We start from the raw sequence: 19,707 nt of genomic DNA, 5'->3' as shown, positions 1-19,707 counted from the left end.
ACCTCCAGCTTTGCCCTGGGGCCTGTGAACTTTAACATAGTAAATTTTTCTAGGTAATTTTATTTTCTTCTAAATACTTCATTATAATATTCAAAAAAATGTAAGTGAACATTTTGCTTTAATATTCAGAAGAAAAATTTTTTTAATTATTAATGTTTTTTTTTTTTAATTAGCTAGAAAGGTCTAAGGGAGCTTTGAAAGTCTTTAAAATACATCCCCATAATATAATATATGCCCTGGCGGGTGTGCTCAATGTTGGGTTCAATTCCCAGTCAAGGGCACATACCTGGGTTACAGGTTCAATCCCCAGCCCTGGTCAGGGTGTGTATGGAAGGCAATCAATCGATGTGTCTCTCACATCATGTTTCTCTCTCTTTCTTCCCCTCCCTTCCACTCTCTTTAAAAAGCAATGGAAAAAATACCTTCAGTTGAGGATTAACAAAAAAAGAATGTACTATTTGTTTAAATGAAGTGCAGAAAAGAAGATATACTAGGCAAGAGTTATAATAGAAGAAAGGCCAAGGGTTGGGAAAAAAAATAGGGGGTATGGGAGGAACACAGCCATATAAAGTACTAATAAAATCTGCAACTGGAAAGCCAATTAATGAAGACCCTAAGTGACAGTGAAGATTCTGCCTGTTTATAAGGTGGGCAACATGATCCGTAATGTTTCCTATAGGCAGATGGACAACTACATTTTCTCAGAGGAATGTTCACGTACCACTGTTCTTTGCTTGTTTGGCAAGAAAACACGGATAGTATTGCTTGTCTTAGAAGAGTCCATAAGTTTGCCATCATCTGATGCTCGGCGCTGATAGCCAAACTGCTGAACTATTGTGGGAGAAATGCAGCTGGGGCCATCAAACACTGCATCTTTGAATCCAAAACCATTGCTGATCGTCTTCCAGGCCCCCTGTATGTGCTCCATTGATGCAGGTTACACAATACTTAAACCTGGTTATAAGAAAACAACAACAAATTATTTTTAATTATTTTATTAAATTATAATTCTAAAACATAAGCAATTAACTCAACAATATATAAATTGTGAAAATCATGGTATGTGGGCTTTCTTTTTATTAAGTACTTCATTTTACTTATTTTTATCTTTTTGTGGTGAGAACACAACATGAGATATCTTGACAATTTTAAAGTGTACAATACAATATTGCTGACTATAGGTACAGTGTTGTTCAAATCTCTAAATCTTATTCATCATCTTGCTTAAGTAAAACTTTTGCCTTTGATTAGCAACACTCCATTTACCCCTTCCCCAGCCTCTGGCAAACACCATTTCATTCTGATTCTATAAATTTGACTATTTTAGACCTTTCTTATAAGTAACTAGAAGGCCAGTGCACGAAATTCATGCATGGGTAGGGTCCCTAACGGTTGCTGGCTGCCAGCTGGGGCCTCCCTTCATTCCACACCACCCCCTGGTCATAGTGAGCAATCAAACTCCTGGTCGGTCGAACTCCTGAGGGGACAACTTTGCAGATTAGGCTTTTATATATATACTAGCGTTCCCATTGCAGGAAAAATCCTGCAATAGGGTTTCCTACTGCACTCTACCCCACCCTGCCTGCTCTCCTCCCTTGTCCCCCGCCCCGCCTTCTCTGCCAGCCCGCCTGCTTTTCCCTTCTCCCCCGGCCCCGCCTCCGCTCCTCCCTTCTCCTCCCCCGGGGCTTGCTTGCTTCTCTGCAGCTTTGCTCCCTTCTGCAGCTCTTGGCTTCTTTCTACACTGTCTTGGTATGCAAATTAGCCGCCATCTTTGTTGGGGTAATTTGCATACTCGTCCTGATTGGTTGGTGGGCGTGGCTTGGGCTTAGCGAAGGTGCGGTCAATTTGCATATTTGTCTATTATTAGGTAGGATAGATACCTTCTGCTTAAATAAATTAATCAGAAAACTTTTATATTAGTATATTCCTATAAAATATTTCTGTTAATCCTCACCCAATGATATTTTTTTAGAGAGAGTGGAAGCGAGGGGGAGATAGAGGGAGAGAAACATGGATATGTGAGAGACACATCGATTGGTTGCCTCCAGCACCAGCCCTGACCAGGGCTGGGGATCAAGCCTGCAACCAAGGTACATGCCGATGACCGAAATCAAACCCAGGACCCTTCAGTACTTGGGCCAATGCTCTAAACACTGAGCAAAACTGGCTAGGGCCTATAAAATATTTCATAGATAACTCAAAAAATTAGCAAAGTGGGAATTAAGGATCTCTTACCCTTTAAGACAGCATGGAGGGACCTAGAGAGTATTATGCTAAGTGAAATAAGTCATTCAGAGAAAGACAAGTATCACATGATCTCACTCATATGTAGAATCAAATGAACAAAATAAACTGATGAACAACATAGACACAGTGATATAGAAGCATGGAATAGACTGATGAATCTCAGAGGGAAGGTAGAGGTGGGTGGGGAGAGATTAACCAAAGAAGTTACATGCATATATGCATAAGCCATGGACACAGACAATAGTGTGGTGAAGGCCTGAGAGGTGGGATGTGGAGGGGGCGTCAATGGGGGGAAAAAAGGGGACATCTGTAATACTTTCAACAATAAAGATCAATTTAAAAAAGAAGATTCATCAAAGGTTATACCACCAGGAAACATGAGCCAATATCTCTTGACTTTTAGTCTAATACTTTTACAATTACATTTCTGTTCTTTAATTATTACATATTAAATATGTATACACTTGAGTATGAGTAATACGTTAGTACTAAGAGAAATTATTTTTAAAGTGTAAGCCATAATTTTCTACCTTCAATGAAGGAAAAGAAATTAGTATTTCTAGGATGTGTTAGACACTTTATATATAAAGTAGTATCCCGGTGCACAGATTTGTGCACATTAAAAGGAAATTAATTAGAAGAATATTTTAATATCGCTATTCACATCTTGCTAATGAAAATAGGATTCTACTGAGTCTCCTATCTACCTACTCTAGGACTTCTGTGAGGATCAAATGAGATGAGGCATGGGAAAACGCTTCACAAACATTTGGTTAAACTGTAAAATGTTTGCACATGGCTATAAAGCAAGTCAGGTTCCTGAGTTGAAGAAACTCCAAAGATGCTAGTCGCTAGGGAGAGGAAGCCGGGCATTGCTATGTGATATCATTACCCAGTGTCCACAGCAACTGTTTCTGGGCTGAGCTGGGCTGTGGGCCGCATTTTGTGCCATGGGGTCTTGGCAGCGTTGGCAGCGATTTGGTAGGCTGTCTCTCCGGATTGGTGGCAGGGCCTGTGTCCCACTTGGGGGAAGCCGAGTGTTGGTTTGTTGGCGCCAGGTCCATGGTGCTGTTTATTTTTAAATGGCCAGTGCGCGTCAAGGCAGCTCCTGCGTTGAGTGTCTGTCCCCTATTGGTCAGTGCGCATCATAGCTACCAGTCAGATGGACGGACACTTAGCCTATTATATATATAGATTATTTTATTTAAGAAACCCAAAGATTTTTAATAACTTCATCTAGCCACCTTTTTTTTTTTAATAAATAAGGCACAGAAGAATCATGCTATTTGCCCAAGAACACCAACATAACAGGTAAAATAACCAAATTCTTTTTTTTTTTAAACTGAGGTGTCAGTAGGACTGAATTTTTTTTTTTAAATATATTTTATTGATTTTTTACAGAGAGGAAGGGAGAGGGATAGAGAGTTAGAAACATCGATGAGAGAGAAACATCGATCAGCTGCCTCTTGCACACCCCCTACTGGGAATGTGCCCACAACCAAGGTACATGCCCTTGGCCGGAATCAAACCTGGGACCCTTCAGTCATCAGGCCAACGCTCTATCCACTGAGCCAAACCCATTAGGGCTAACCAAATTCTTTATCTGTTTAAAGTCCATGAACTTTCCACCACAATATTCAGAGTTGAGTTTTGGTACAGAAACAAAGCTTCTAAATAGAAGCAAGCAGAGATAGTCATCTAAACAAAAATAACCATATGTTTTATTCAGGCAACAAGAAAACTGCAACAGAAGCCATAGACAGTCACACACTGACCATCAGAAACTCTGCAGTTAGGACACTGACAGGGAGTCAGCAATCATGCAGAAATGAGAGGTCTGTTTCCTCCTGTTTCATACGTCAAATTTGCTGAAGGTGTTAACATTAAAAATGTCGAATTTTGTGCCCAAAAAAGAGCATTTGCGGGAAGTTTTAATTCATTATTTATTTTGAAGAAAAAGTTATCTTATACACTTCAGGAAGCTTATAGTGAACATGCTCCACTTCAAGATACTTGTGAATGCTGCTTTAAGCTTTAAAAGTGATGATTTCGATGTGAAAGACAAAGAACATCCAGGTCAACCAAAAAAGTTTGAAGACCAACAATTACAAGCATTATTAAATGAAGATTCGTGTCAAACTCAAAAACAACCTGAGAAAGATTAAACGTTGCTCAGTAAACAATTTCCGATCGTTTACAAACAATGGGAAAGATTTTAAAGGAAGGAAAATGGGTGCCACATCAACTGAACAAAAGACAAGTGGAAAACCGAAAAGTCATCGGTAAAATGTTGCTTCAACGGCATGAAAGAAAGTCTTTTTTGCATTGAACTGTGACTGGTGATGAAAAGTGGATTTATTTTGAGAATCCCAAATGCACATAATCATGGGTTGATCCAGGTCTACCATCAACATCGACTGCAAGGCCAAACTGCTTCGGAAAGAAGACAATGCTCTGCGCTTAGTGGGATCAGGAAGGTGTGGTGTATTATGAGCTTCTAAAACCAGGTGAAACCTTTAATACTGATCGCTACCAACAACAAATAATCAATTTGAACCACGCTTTGATCGTGAAATGACCAAAATGTGCCAGAAGACACGGCAAAGTAATTTTGCTTCATGATGACGCACCATCACACACTTCAAAACCAGTTAAAGACACGTTAAAAGATCTTGCCCGGGAAGTATTAACCCACCCACCGTATTCACCAGACCTTGCTCCTTCAGCTTAGCACTTGTTCCGATCGATGGCATGCGCACTTTCTGAGCACTTCAAAACGTACGAAGAAGTGAAAAATTGGGTCTCTGCATGGTTTGCCTCAAAACAAGAAAAGTTCTATTGGGACGGTATCCACAAATTACCTGAAAGATGGGGGAAATGTGTAGCTAGCAATGGACATTACTTTGAATAAAGCACTTTTGATGTTTCTCTTGAAATTATCATGTATTCTTTGATTACAAAATCTGCCATTATTAACCAGTACACCTAGTATACTACATACATCCCACTCATATTATCCAACCTAATCCTTAGAGCAGGCGTCCTCAAACTACGGCCCGTGGGCCACATGCGGGTGTTTTTGCCGTTTGTTTTTTTACTTCAAAATAAGATACGTGCAGTGTGCATAGGAATTTGTTCATAGTTTTTTTTAAACTATAGTCCGGCCCTCCAACGGTCTGAGGGACAGTGAACTGGCCCCCTGTTTAAAAAGTTTGAGGACCCCTGCCTTAGAGTGATAGGCAGGAATTATATCCCCATTTTACATTTGAGAAAATTCTCACACAGCTTTAAGTGGCAGAGCTAGGATTCAAAACTGGCAGCTTTGACTCCAGAGCCCTTACCTCCTCATATATAAAACTGACACTTGAAATCATTTAGTCAGAGCTGAAATGGCCTAGAATTAAAGACTATTTTATTCTACCCTCGTTTTCAACCAGAATTTTTTTTGTCTCAATACCCACTATGTGTTAAGTTCTTTCTTAGATCACATGCCTAAATCAAGAGGGGATGATAGATTTAACTATTATTCTTAGCTGACAGTTGAGAAAACCAAGTTTACAGACTTACTCAAGATCACAACATAGCATTTATTCTCATATGATCTTAGCATAACTTTTTTGGAGCAGAATACGGTAATAACTATTAAAATTTTGAAATGTTCCTCAAGACTGATCTAGTAATTCAATTCTACTCTAAAAATATATCCTACAGCAGTTTAAATGTCTAAAAATATATGTACAAGCATCTTCGTTACAGCATTGTTCATAACCTTGAAATTGAGAAAAAGACCAAATACCTAATAGGAAATTAACAAATCAAATTAATACCCATGTAATAAATGAAGTACATTTATATGTGCACAGTTATCCAAGACAAACAAAAATTGAAAAACATAATGTGAATCTTTTTATATTCATCTAGAAAGAGGGAGGAAATCATAAAAGGTGAGAAAATCCAGAATAATAAATAAGTATCAACAGTGATTATTTCATCAGAATTATAAGGAATTTTTAGTTTTATACATTATCTGTTTACTTCTTGCTTTTTATATTTTACTACTAGAGGCCCGATGCACGAAATTCATGCAAGAGTAGGCCTTTCTTCCCCGGCTGCCGGCACTGGCTTACCTCCGGCTGCCAGCAGGCACCTGGGACCCAGGCTTCCCTGGCTTTGTCCAGAAGGTCGTCCGGTTTAATTAGCATATTATGCTTTTGTTATTATAGATTACACTATAAACTTCTACATGCCTGTTTTTATTTCTGTAAGGAGGGAGTGTGGGACAAGATCCCACAGCCTTCCAGTGACAGGGCCATGACACACTGAGTCCTGACACACTCCTAACTCTATCCCTTGGTTACCATGAGGTCACTTTTTAGGGCCACCTACAGTTTGTTTTTCCTAGATGGTTTTTCCCCAACTGAGAAAGAGATGAAGGAGTTTACAACCAGATTCGGGGGAGGCAGGGAGAAGAGAGAGAGGGAGAGGAAGAGAGAGAGAGAGAGAGAGAGAGAGAGAGGAGAGAGAGAGAGAGAGAGAACGCGCGCTCATTTGAGCATCTCAATGCAGCTCCTATGACCTATATAAATACAACTCACTGCTCCCATTTTAGACTCAGAATAAAAGCTGAACTCCTTTCTGAATATTCCAAGCTTCACACCTAGGGACTTTTGAATTTCTTGTTTTCTTCACCTGAAAGGTAGAAACCTCCAGAAATAAGCAAGCTGGCCTTTCCCCATCACTAAGGTCTTCACCTAAAAGATCTCTTTAGAGACAATTTCCCTAGCCACCAGTCACCAAAAGACACCATTTCCCTAGCCCCATCTAATAATCCTGTCTCATTTTCTTCATGACACTTATACTATGTTAGACTGTTTACAGATTTTGGTCAATGCCCCACTCCTCCTTCAGCTTCATGAAGGCAATACTCTGCCAATCTTGGTCACTGCCATATTCTTGGTCCTAATTACAGTCCCTGGAACATGAAGGCACCCAAATATTTATTTTATTTTTTTTTTTAATATATTTTATTGATTTTTTTACAGAGAGGAAGGGAGAGGGAGAGTTAGAAACATCGATGAGAGAGAGACATTGATCAGCTGCCTCCTGCACACCCCCTACTGAGGATGTGCCCGCAACCAAGGTACATGCCCTTGACCGGAATCGAACCTGGGACCCTTCAGTCTGCAGGCCGGCGCTCTATCCACTGAGCAAGACCAGTCAGGGCACCAAATATTTATTACATGAATTAAGTTAGGAACCAGAATAATGCTGTAAAAATATAATTTTTCATAGAAAAGACCTTTCAAGGAAATATGAATTAAATCTCCATTTGGTAGTATGCCTTGAAAGAACCCCTACCGTTGCCTATCCAGTGTGGCTCAGTGGTTGAGCATCTACCTATGAACAAGAAGGTAACAGTTCGATTCCCAGTGTGGGACTTCAGGAAACAGCCAATCAATAATTGTCTCTCATCATTGATATTTCTCTCTCTCTTCTCTCTCTCTCTCTCTCTCTCTCTCTCCCTCACGCTCGCCAATCAATAATTGTCTCTCATCATTGATATTTCTCTCTCTCTCTCTCTCTCTCTCTCTCTCCCTCACGCTCTGAAATAGAGGCCGGGTGCATGAATTCGTGCATGGGTGGGGTCCGGCCAACCTGGCCAGGGGGAGGGGACATGGGCAGTTGACTGGCCTGCCTGCTGGTTGAACTCCTGGTCGAGGGGACAATTTGCATATATTAGCCTTTTATTATATAGGATATACACTGAGTGGCCAGATTATTATGCATTCAGAGATCATAATAATCTGGCCACTCAGTGTATATTAGAGAGATATGAAATTTTAAAATAAAGTACTACTTTTAATATCAGATTTATAAAATTTAAAAGACTGAAGACATCCATCACAAGTATTTAAAGAAAACTACCTCTCATTATACTGTTAATAGCATAAACCGCAACAATCAAATAGTGCCTATTACTAAAGATTTAAATTCACCTACCATTTGACAATCTATCCTGGGGTGGCAGGAGGGAAGAGGACCTGAACACAGGACTGCAAAAACACACAGGAATAATTACTGCAGCATTGTCTGTAATATCAATAAACTGTAAACTACTTCAGAGCCAAAACTGTGGAACTAAACTAGGAACAATTTAAAGTAAGACTGGTTTACAAAAACACTTCCCAGGAAAGGTTGATCCTTCAACACACTGGCTAAAGGTTTAATTTACAGAATATTTAGCTAGACTTTTTGTCTAGAAAAAATATTATCTAAAGTTATAAAAAATACTACTTTTGTTTTGCCAGAGTAAACTTTTTAAAAGGAAAACTTGCTTTAAATAGGGATTATTTTATACTTTTATATTTAGTAGAAAAACTCTTGGATGTCACTGCTAAAATTGTAAATTACTTTTCATAATGTAAGAATGGGGCCAATGTCAACTATCTGTTACCCATACATGTAAAAATATTTTAAAGTACTACATGTGTTATGTAGTATCAAAAGTTAGTCATTCTCTTTACATATACAAAACAGCAACTTTATTGCTGCTGAGTTGTGCACCTGAAAACTGTATAATTTTGTTAACCAGATAAATTTTGTCACCCCAATAAATTCAATAAAAGGGGGGGAATAATATCCAAAATAAATAACACCCCCCCTATAAAACAGTACCTTTATTATTGCAAAAGTTCCTTGACCTTAAATATTTGCTGAAACTGCCTGAGATTCTGTATTCTAAAATCTAAACATTCACCTTTCATCATAAAACACATAACACTCATAGTTTTATTTATTGTGATAGCTACATTCCATAAATTATTTAGGAAGCTTACAATTTAATATAAATTTTTCTAGCTTATTTTAGATTTCAGGTTCAACTGGTTCTAAGCTGCTTCCTTCTGCATTCCAGACCCCCTTCCCTCCTCACCCACCTACAGCATCAAAGAACACCTCAGAAATTAAAAGCCTAGATCCTAACTGCTTCCTCTTCTTTGGCTACTTATTCCATTAAAGAAGTGACACAAAGGGCCTTACTCCCAAAGCCAGTCTCTGGAAGACAGTAGAGTAAGGGTATTTTACGAAAGAAAATGGAGAGAACGCATGAACTGCTAGATATCTTAGCTTTCTGTAGTTACCCACTCTATACTTGTCAATCATAAGTTTCTCTAAATTTCTCTGAATCTATTATTTCTAGCCTACATTATTTTTGAGGGTGGTAGGTTCCATAGGTTCACCAAAGTTTGCCTTTAATTGGCTTCATGCTTCATTCTCCCATCCTGGTGTCAAGATATGTTCACCGTAGTCACATAACTCAAGATATTTATAGTCTAAACTCTTTTTCAAAGCTTTATCTTTCTATACAAAGATGTCCGTTTTTGCCCTGGCTGATGTTATTCAGTGGTTAGAGCATTGGCCTGCGCACTTAGGGTCATGGGTTTGATTCCCAGTCAAGAGCACAAACTGGGTTGCAGGTTCCATCTCCGCATGAGGGGAGGGAAGAAACCAATCAATGTGTCTCTCTCATCAATGTTTCTCTCTGTCTTGCCCTCCCTCCCTCCCTTCTAAGCTCTCTAGAGGTCTATGGAAAAAATATCCTTGGGTGAGGATTAACACACACAAAATGTCCATTTTTATTATCACAGTTCACTTGTCATAATCACTCAACCTCATTTATCCTCTGCGTGAATATTCCTTTTTAGAACGTTAGAGTTATATCCTCGTGTCTATATCTAAGTTAAAAGATGGTTTGTAAATTCTAAAGTACTGAGTTTAGGAGCAAGCAAAATAAATATAGTATAAAGACACACAGTCCTGAATAATGCAGCAAGGGACAGAGTCAAAGGCCAAGCCCCTCAATAATCTGACAGGCTCCATCTTGAGATCCATTTCAGCTGCCTTCTTTGAGCCCCTTTTGTGGTATAACTAAAATAGCACCTAATATGGTTTCAAACGAGGATATTTTTTCCATTCATCTTTTTTAGAGAGAGAGTGGAAGGGAAGGAGAACGGGAAGAAGGGAGAGGGAGAGGGAGAAGGAGGGAGAGGGAGAGGGACAGGGAGGGAGAGGGAGAGGGAGAGGGAGAGGGAGAGGGAGAGGGAGAGGGAGAGGGAGAGGGAGAGGGAGAGGGAGAGGGAGAGGGAGAGGGAGAGGGAGAGGGAGAGAGAGGGAGAGGGAGAGGGAGAGGGAGAGGGAGAAGAGGGAGAGGGAGAGGAGGGAGAGGAGGGGGAGGAAGAAGAGGGAGAGGAGGGAGAGGAGGGGAGGAAGAGGAGGGAGAGGAGGGGGAAGAGGGAGAGGAGGGAGAGGAGGGAGAGGAGGGAGAGGGAGAGGAGGAGAGAGGGAGGGAGGAGGAGAGAGGGAGAGAGAGAGGAGGGAGAGGGAGAGGAGGGAGAGGGAGAGGAAGAGGGATGTGAGAGACACACATCAACTGGTTGCCTCCTGCACACACTCCAACCCAGACCAGGATTGAACCTGCAACCAAAGTGTGTGCCTGTGACCAGGAATCAACCCCAGGACCCTTTGGTCCAAGGGTGACGCTTTAACCACTGAGCCAAATCAGCCAGGCCTAGGTATCTATAATAATAAAAGCATAATATGCTAATTAGACCGGACGTCCTTCCAGACGAAGCTGGGGCTGCGAGGGAAGCCAGGGTCCCAGGTGCCAGAGGGAAGCCAGTGCTGGCAGCCGGGGAAAGAAAGGCCGTGCATCGGGCCTCTAATCTTCTTATAATAGACTGCTTCTTCAGGGGAGAGACTTAAAATACTCAAGTCTCTTTATTTCCATCATATACCAGTGGGGTATGATGACCCATTACTGCTCAGGAAATCGTTTTGGTGAGTCATGGCCAGCTTTCTGTTAAAACTAGAGGCCTGGTTCGTCCACCAGTGGGGTCTCTCGGCCTGGATCGGGCCGAAACCGGCTCTCTGGCATCCCCCAAGGGGTCCCGGATTGTGAGAGGGTGCAGGCCAGAACAAGGGACCCCACCAGTGCACAACTGGGGCCAGGGAGGAATGTGGGAAGTTGGCCAGCCGGGGAGGGACCGCGGGAGGCCTTCAGGGTATGTCTGGCCCATCTTGCTCAGCCCCGATCAGCCGGACCCCAGCAGCAAGCTACCCTACCGATCAGAGCGTCTGCCCCCCTGGTAGTCAGTGCACGTCACAGCAAGTGGTTGAGCAGCCTTAGCATATCATTAGCATATTATGCTTTGATTGGTTGTTGAACAGCCAACAGGATGACTGGACACCTAGCATATTAGGCTTTTATTATACAGAATTAGGGCAGAATGTATCTTGCATAGGACAAGTAAGTACTATTTGAAGAAGTCTTTGTTTAGGTATACACACACATGAAACATTTTTCTTAGTGTGAATCACTATTAAATTTGAAAGTTACAGATGTTAATTCTGAGGCCTAGAACCCCAAGGAGAGCTGGCATCACCTTCTCCAAAGGCATTTATTTATCCACACAAAATACATTATTCCTGCACTTGAATAATCACTTTTTTATAGATCCATCTAGTCTTAAAGTATCTTTATTAGTCCTACTAATGAACTCTTCTCCATATGTGTGCTAATTCCACTTCATGTTATATATATTTTAAAAAGTCATTTCCCCTACTTCATGTAATTCTTCCAGTTCCGTGTATTTCATTACTATCTGGACTAAAAAGAAACAAACTCAATATATTAAGTTTTCATTCTTTTCCTCAGGTACATTAGTTATTCTGTGACCTTACTTATTACTCAAATTTACTGTGAAGATATCTACTTTAATGAATACACTGACAATAACCTGAGACCATTCTCCAATACTGATTAGGTCACACTGTTCACTAACTTAAATAAGATGACATTTTAAGGCATGGAACTTACATACCCATGGTTTTTACGATATATATAGAATCTCATTTACTAAATTATTTTGCCCTATGTGGAGTTCTAATATTATCTGTCTCTCAATGTTAGGCCTTCCTTTACTTTCTCGTTTATCATTTCTTAAAATGATCGTTTTTGCTGCAGGGCCTTCTGTTTCCTGCCTGCTGAAAGGATTTTCTTTTCTGCTTTCAAATAAAACACCAAATGAGAGGGTGGTATTAACTCTATTTCACTAAACTTAATGTAGATTCCCTCCCCAATTTAAATCCTCCTAAGTGCACACAACAAAGAGTACGGTACTCATTTAGTCTAGCAATTTTTTACCTTCTCTCTAGATGGCTTAAGAGATCCAGACTCTATACCGCACAAAAACCTGAAAATGTACAAAATGGTTTTCTGGAAGTCTTTCTTTGAGGGCAGCCCCTCAGTAAAATTCTGTAAGCCTCTATTGAGGCTTCGGATCTTCTGTGAGATTCTTTAGGTAAAGCACCTAAAATTCTCCATGATAAAGCTTCCCTTCTTCGTTTCCTATTCATAAAGAATTTATTACTCTCTCCTTTTTCATATTTATATTATCTACATATATATTAACAGCATTTCCCACACTCTACTATAATTTATTTATTTACATGTCTGCTTCCCCACCTGCTGTAAGTTCTTTGAGGATGGAATACATGCTTTCTTTCTTCTTCCAGAACTTAGCATGACACCTGCCTCATTGGCATTATTCAACCAAGACTTCAAAACCAATGGGATGGTAATTGTAGAATCCACAATATATTACCATTAATGTAAATTATTAAGTAAAATGGCTATTTTTAAGATGTAATATAAAATTATATTTGCGATTTTTCTTCCTTCTTGAGGTAGGCTTATAATGCTATGAACTTCCTTCTCAGGACTGCTTTCACTGTGTCCCATAGATTTGGGGTTGTTGTGTGTTTATTTTCATTTAATTCCAGGTAATTTTTTTATTTCTTCCTTGATCTCCTTGGTAACCCATTCACTGTTTAATAACATGCTATTTAGCCTCCAGGTATTTTTTTACCGTAGTTGATTTCTAGTTTCATGCCACTGCAATCCAAGATGCTTGGTATTTCAATCTTCTTAAATTTGTTAAGAGTTATTTTGTGTCCTAACATGCGATCTATCTTTGAGAATGTTCTGTGCACACTTGAGAAGAATGTATATTCTGCTGCTCTGGGATGAAATGTTCTGAAAATATCAATTAAATCTATCTGATCCAGTGTGTTTCCTTGTTGATTTTTTGTCTGGAAGATCTATCCAGTGATGTTAGTGGGGTGTTAAAGTTACCTACTATAATTATACTAGAGGCCCAGTGCACGAATTCGTGCAACGGTGGGGTCCCTCGGCCTGGCCTGAACCCACTTGCAATCTGGGACCCCTCAGGGGATGTCAGATAGCCAGTTTCGGCCCAATCCCCGCAGGCCTGATCCAGACAGGAGGGAGCCCAATCCTGTGTGTTGAGCGTCTGTACTTTGGTGGTCAGTGTGCGTCATAGTGACCAGTCAACTGGTTATTAGGTTGCTTAGGCTTTTACATATATAGCCTAGGGGCTCAGTGCACAAATTCGTGCACCTTGAAAGGAACTGTGGGTTGCGAGGCTGCAGTGGGCACAGGGGTGGGTCTTGGCCCATCCTCCGCAGTCCCCGGTTCCATCTGCCAGCAGCCCCGCCTCCGCTGACACTCACACCCGCTGACAGCACAGAGTGATTGGGGTCGGCACCAGCAGCAGGTACAAACAGTGACTGCTGTCCTGATCGCCCCTAAGGAGCAGGGGGAGGTGGAGAAGCCCTCAGGGGCAATCGGGGCCAGCAGCCATCGCTCGCACCCACTGACAATGCTGAGCAATTGGGGCCAGTGCCAGGCACCAGCAGCAGGTGCGAGCGGCGGCTGTGGCTGCAAGTGGGGCCAGCGCTGGCAATGGGTGCAAGAGGTGGCTACCGGCCCCGATCTCCCCTCAGGAGCAGGGGGAGGTGGAGAAGCCCTGAGGGGCAATCGGGGCCGGCAGCCGTCACTTGTACCCGCTGACGGTGCTGAGCGATCGGAGCTGGCGCCGGGCACCGGCAGCGGGTGTGAGCGCCAGGCAGGTCCATGGCGTGTGGGAGTGAAGAATTTTCAGTAACCACCAGAGACATGCCCCAATGACAGCAACCGGCACCTCACCTTGGTCTGGCGCCCCTGTTCACCTGCTCCACCATCCTGCTGTGGCCAATGCCCGCCATGTTTCACAATCTGCCACCTGCTGCCGATGCCCACCATGTTCTGCGCATTCCCTCTGGTGGTCAGCGCACATCACAGCGACTGGCTGTTCGGCCGTTCGGTCTATTTGCATATTAGGGTTTTTATATATATAGATTGCTGTCAATATTTCCCCTTAAAGTCCACCATGAGTTTTTTTATATACTTAGGTGCTCCTATATTGGGTGCATATATATTTACAAGAGTTATGACCTCTTGTTGGGTTGCTCCCTTTGGTATTATGAAGTGACCTTTTTTGTCTCTTGTTATGGCCTTTGTTTTGAAGTCTATTTTGTCAGATATGAGTATTACTACCCCAGCTTTTCTTTTTCGTTTCCATTTGCATGGAATATTTTTTTCCATCCCTTCACTTTAAGTCTGTGTGAATCTTTTGTTCTGAAGTGGGTCTCTTGTAGGGACCATGCATATGGGTCATGTTTTCTTATCCATTCAGCTACCCTATGTCTTTTGATTGGAGCATTTAATCCACTTACATTTAACGTTATTAGTGATAGGTGCTTAATTATTGCCATTTTTTTTTCTTTATACCTATGTTCCTCCCTCCCTCACCTTTTCTTTTTCTTCTTAAAACAGTCCCTTAACATTTCTTGCAATGATGGTTCGGTGGTAATAAACTCCTTTAGCCTTTTTTTGTCTGGGAAGCTCTTTATGTATTTCATCTTCGATTTTAAATGCTAACATAGAGTACTCTTGGCTTCAAGTCCTTGCTTTTTATTACTTTCAATACTTCATACCAATCCCTTCTGGCTTGAAGTGTTTCTGTTGAAAAATCAGCTTTCAGCCTTGTGGGAACTCCCTTGTAACTAACTGTTTCTCTCTTACTGCCTTTAAGATTCTATCTTTGTCTTTAACCTTTGACATTTTAATTATGATGTGTCTTGGTGTGGGTCTCTTTGGGTTCATCTTGATTGGGGCTCTATGTGCTTCCTTAACTTGTATAACTTTTCCCTTCACCAGGTTAGGGAAGTTTTCTATCATTATTTCTTCAAACAGGTTTTCTATCCCTTGCTCACTTTCTTATCCTTCTGGTACTCTATGATGTAGATATTGTTACATTTCATGTTGCCCAAAGATTCCTTAAACTATCCTCGTCTTTGTTTTTTTAAATATTTTTTCTTCTTCTAGCCGAAACCGGTTTGGCTCAGTGGATAGAGCGTCAGCCTGTGGACTGAAAGGTCCCAGGTTCAATTCCGGTCAAGGGCATGCACCTTGGTTGCAGGCACATCCCCAGTGAGAGGTGTGCAGGAGGCAGCTGGTTCATGTTTCCCTCTCATCGATGTTTCTCTCTATCCCTCTCCCTTCCTCTCTGTAAAACATCAATAAAATATATTTTTAAAAAAGAAAGAAAAGAAAGATGCAGCTTCTTAAAGGCTTTGGTAAGAGTTGCACTACTTCCTTAAAAAAATATATTTTTTTTCTTCTTGTTGCTCCGATTGGGTACTTTTTCTACCTTGCCTTCCAAATTGCTGATTCTACCCTCTGCTTCATTCAGCCTACTTTTAATCCCATCTTGTGTATTTTTTATATCAGTCATGGAATTCTTTATTTCTGACTGTTTCTTATTCCTGGTTTCTATGTCCTTTTTCATGCTGATGTAGTTCCCATTAAGTTCCTTGTAGTTCTCACTAAGTTCCTTGGGCATCCTTATAAACATTACTCTGAACTCTGTGTCTGATAAATAGCTTGCCTCCATTTCATTTAGCTGTTTTTCTGGAGATTCCTCCTTTTCTTTCATTTGGTGGCTGTTTCTTTGTCTCCTAATTTTAACTGTCTCTTTGTGTTTATTTCTATGTATTAGATAGAAGCTGTTATGACTCCCATTCTTTGTGGGGTGGCCTCATGTAGTAAGTGCCCTATGTGACTCAGTGATAGTCTCTTTGATCTCCTGAGCTGGCTGCTCTAGAAATATCCCTTGTGTGGGTTATTCGGGCTCTCCTGTAGTAATTGGGTCCTAAATGTTGTTGCCCCGTTCGTGGGTGGGATTCTCCCCTCAAGCTGGTTGACTGTGAGGCTCAGCCCCGAGCAATCATGAGAACTGCTGTGCAGGTGCAGTCTCAAGATGGTTTCTGCCCTTCCTTGTTTTTTAAAAGTCTCTGCTTCCGCTAGTCTTCAGTTGGTAATTCAAGGTGAATGTTACCCGATTTAGTTTTTTTTAAATATTTTTTTTTATTGATTTCAGAGAGGGAGAGAGAAATAGAAACATCAATGATGCGAGAGAATCATTGACTGGCTGCCTCCTGCATGCCTCCTACTGGGAATCAAACCATGACCTCCTGGTTCATAGGTCGACTCAACCACTGAGCCACACCAACCAGGAGCCCAATTTAGTTTTATTTCCAGTTTGGTTCTGGGAGGAAGTGCAAGAAAGATCCACCTACTCTGCTGCCATCAGGAAACCCTGTAATAAAGTTATAACCACAAGCAAGCATCCATTAAAAAACACAAATATTTAACAAAGATTGTTTGGCTATCTAAACAATAACAATACTGGTTTGCTCTGTATTTTAATGCCCGCCAACTCACTATGGAACAAGATATATCCACTAGAATTTTTTTTCTTCAAATTCTGTACCAACTAAGCAGCAACATTAATGATAATATTGAGTTTTTTACATTTCAGTATGTACATAAGAAGTTTATTCTTTACATACACTATCTCATTTAATATTCCAACTCTGTTCCCAAAGATTATTACTGTATTCTGATTTTGATGATTAGGAAACTAAGGACCAAAAAGGTTAAATAAAATCGTCCAAGATTACATAGTAAGTAAAATAGGGAACAACCAAGATTACTGAGAGAATATCTAAGGTCAAAAGCACTCACAAGTTTTACTAAGGTTTTATCAAACCATCATTTTTTATTCTAAGGGGAGATAAGATCAGTGCATTTGTGAGACTAGCTGTTGCTCAGATGAGGTGCTAGATTTCAACCTTGTGGCTGCCTGCTTCCTGATAGTTGCTCTTTCCTTCCACTCTGGTAACTTTTTTAAAATTATACTTTTATTTAGAATATGATATAAGAAGAATTAAATTTGGAGAGAAAAATAAAGGAAAGACATTACCTATAATTTTACTCATCCTAACCTAACATTTTTTAAATATCATTTTCTAATATTAGAAGCACAATACGCCCTGACTGGTTTGGCTCAATGGATAGAGCGTTGGCCTGCAGACTGAGAGGTCCCAGGTTCGATTCCAATCAAGGGCATGTACCTTGGTTGCGGGCATATCCCCAGTGGGAGGTGTGCAGGAGGCAGCTGGTTGATGTTTCTCTCTATCCCTCTCCCTTCCTCTCTGTAAAAAATCAATAAAATATATTTTTTTTAAAAAAGAAGAAGCACAATACATGCATATCAGTTCAAAATCTACCTCCAACTTTTATTAGCTGTGTAGCCTTTGCTTAACTGCTTGACTGCCATCACAAAAATTTTCTCACTCGATCATTCATGCAATAAACATTATCAAGTACCTACTATGCACCAGACACTGTTCTAGATGCTTCAGGTACCTCACTGAAATGGAGACAAAAATCCCTGATTTCAGGAGAAGTATATCTTCTAGTGGAGAGACACACAATAAAATACGATATATAATATAATAGTGGGTAATAAGTACTGAAGAAAGAGAGCAGGTTGCAACTTATATAGTGAGGTCAGAGTAGGCCTCAGTAAGGAGGCAACAGTTGAGCCAAGACTTGGAAGTCAGGGAGTTCAACTTGCAGATACCTGGGAGAACAGCCAGTAAAAACCCTAGAGCATGAGTGTCTTGTGTACAAAGAATACCAAAGAGATCATGGAGTTCAGTGAACTGAGAGTACAGTTGGGGGCAGGGGAGACAATGCAGATAACATACTGCACTGTAAGGACTTTGCCTTTTACTGAGTGAAACAAAAAAGCCATGGAAAGGTTCTGAGCAGAGCAGACAAGGATTAGTCCAGCTGCTTTTTGCAAATAAACCACATAGACAATAGATATAGAATTATGAAGTTCAGAGAATGTCTGGGTTGAAGAATTAACTGTAAAAAAAGAGATAATACCTCACTGAGTTGTTATGAAAGTTGTTCAAAAATGTCTGTAAGGCACTTAGCACTGTGCCTGACACATAGAAAATGATCCTATATAGCTGAAACCGGTTTGGCTCCGTGGATGGAGCGTCGGTCTGTGGACTGAGGGGTCCCAGGTTCGATTCCGGTCAAGGGCATGTACATTGGTTGTGGGCACATCCCCGGTGGGGGGTGTGCGGGAGGCAGCTGGTTGATGTTTTTCTCTCATCGATGTTTCTGGCTCTCTATCCCTCTCCCTTCCTCTCTGTAAAAACTCAATATATTTAAAAAAAAAAAAGGAAAGAAAATGATCCTATATAATAAAGAGCTAACATGCTAATTAGACTGGACAGCAGAATGACCTCCCGGAAGGCCTTCTGGAAAGACCAGTGGGCGCAGTCACGGGGCTTCGAGGCAGTGAGGGCTGCGAGGCAGTGGGGGCTGCGAGGGCCGAGGCAGCCAGGGCTGGGAGAGCTGAGCCCCTTGCATGAATTTCGTGCATCGGGCCTCTGGTATTGTTTTAACTTCTGATCTACACAAGGACGCCCAGCACAGAAAATGAAACAGGGTAGAAATTCAGCCATGTGCCCTGTACACAGATACCATTAGCCTGGAGGAAAGGCTTTCTCCTAATTAACATGAAGTGGGCAGTCCTGCTAGCTGGGCCATGGATCTTTCTTTCACTATTTGGAAATGGTGCCTTTGGGGCTAGTGTCACATTAATCCTTGTCCATATGTATGCACAATTGCATTCCCAATCCAAATCCTATGCTCCATTATTCTTCCTATATAATTTTAAATATTTGACAATTGTTTGCCTAATCATACTCAGCTGTGTTGGATGTAATTTATTATTGCCTATGCTTACCTATTACCACATATTTTTATATTTTTTCAAATTTTAAAATTTCTGAAATCACCTTATTTGCCCTAACAGAGAACCTGAAATAAACACAGGAATATAGACATTGTGTTTAACACCCTAGGCTTGGGATTACTGGGTCGAAAGGTTAAGAATTATATATGAGTGCTGCTACTGTCATGTTTTTAATACTTTAAAACTGGACTTGGGTGAATTTTTGTTTTTAAAATAAGCTTGTTTTCTAAAAGCAATTGGTTGCTATCTATTTTCTCTGATCTTTTTTGGGGGGGTGGTAGAAGGGAGATTTAATCCGGAAAAGGCAAGTTGTGGTACTACTTCATCTTCTTAGAAGACAGAGTTCTAAAAGTGTAGAAAAGGGTAAAGATACAGATTG

The 19,707-nt window shown here is 40.8% G+C and overlaps 1 protein-coding gene across 4 annotated transcripts in view; it reads right to left on the bottom strand.

The window, feature by feature from the left end:
- Positions 1 to 19,707, bottom strand: part of RAF1 (Raf-1 proto-oncogene, serine/threonine kinase) — an 80,276-nt gene that overhangs the window by 26,588 nt on the left and 33,981 nt on the right. For 2 of the 4 annotated variants that reach the window (XM_028127519.2, XM_008152223.3), the window contains exon 2: positions 722 to 954. In XM_028127519.2, the coding sequence (XP_027983320.1) occupies positions 722 to 928 (207 nt within the window). In that variant the 5' untranslated portion in view covers positions 929 to 954. Of the gene's footprint in view, positions 1 to 721; positions 955 to 19,707 lie in introns of those variants that run through there. The other 2 variants (XM_028127547.2, XM_028127553.2) reach the window with 1 other exon arrangement.

This window comes from Eptesicus fuscus, chromosome 18 (assembly GCF_027574615.1).
Source record: "Eptesicus fuscus isolate TK198812 chromosome 18, DD_ASM_mEF_20220401, whole genome shotgun sequence".
NCBI classification, from domain to species: Eukaryota; Metazoa; Chordata; class Mammalia; order Chiroptera; family Vespertilionidae; genus Eptesicus; species Eptesicus fuscus.
This window is presented reverse-complemented; position numbering and strand designations above follow the sequence as displayed.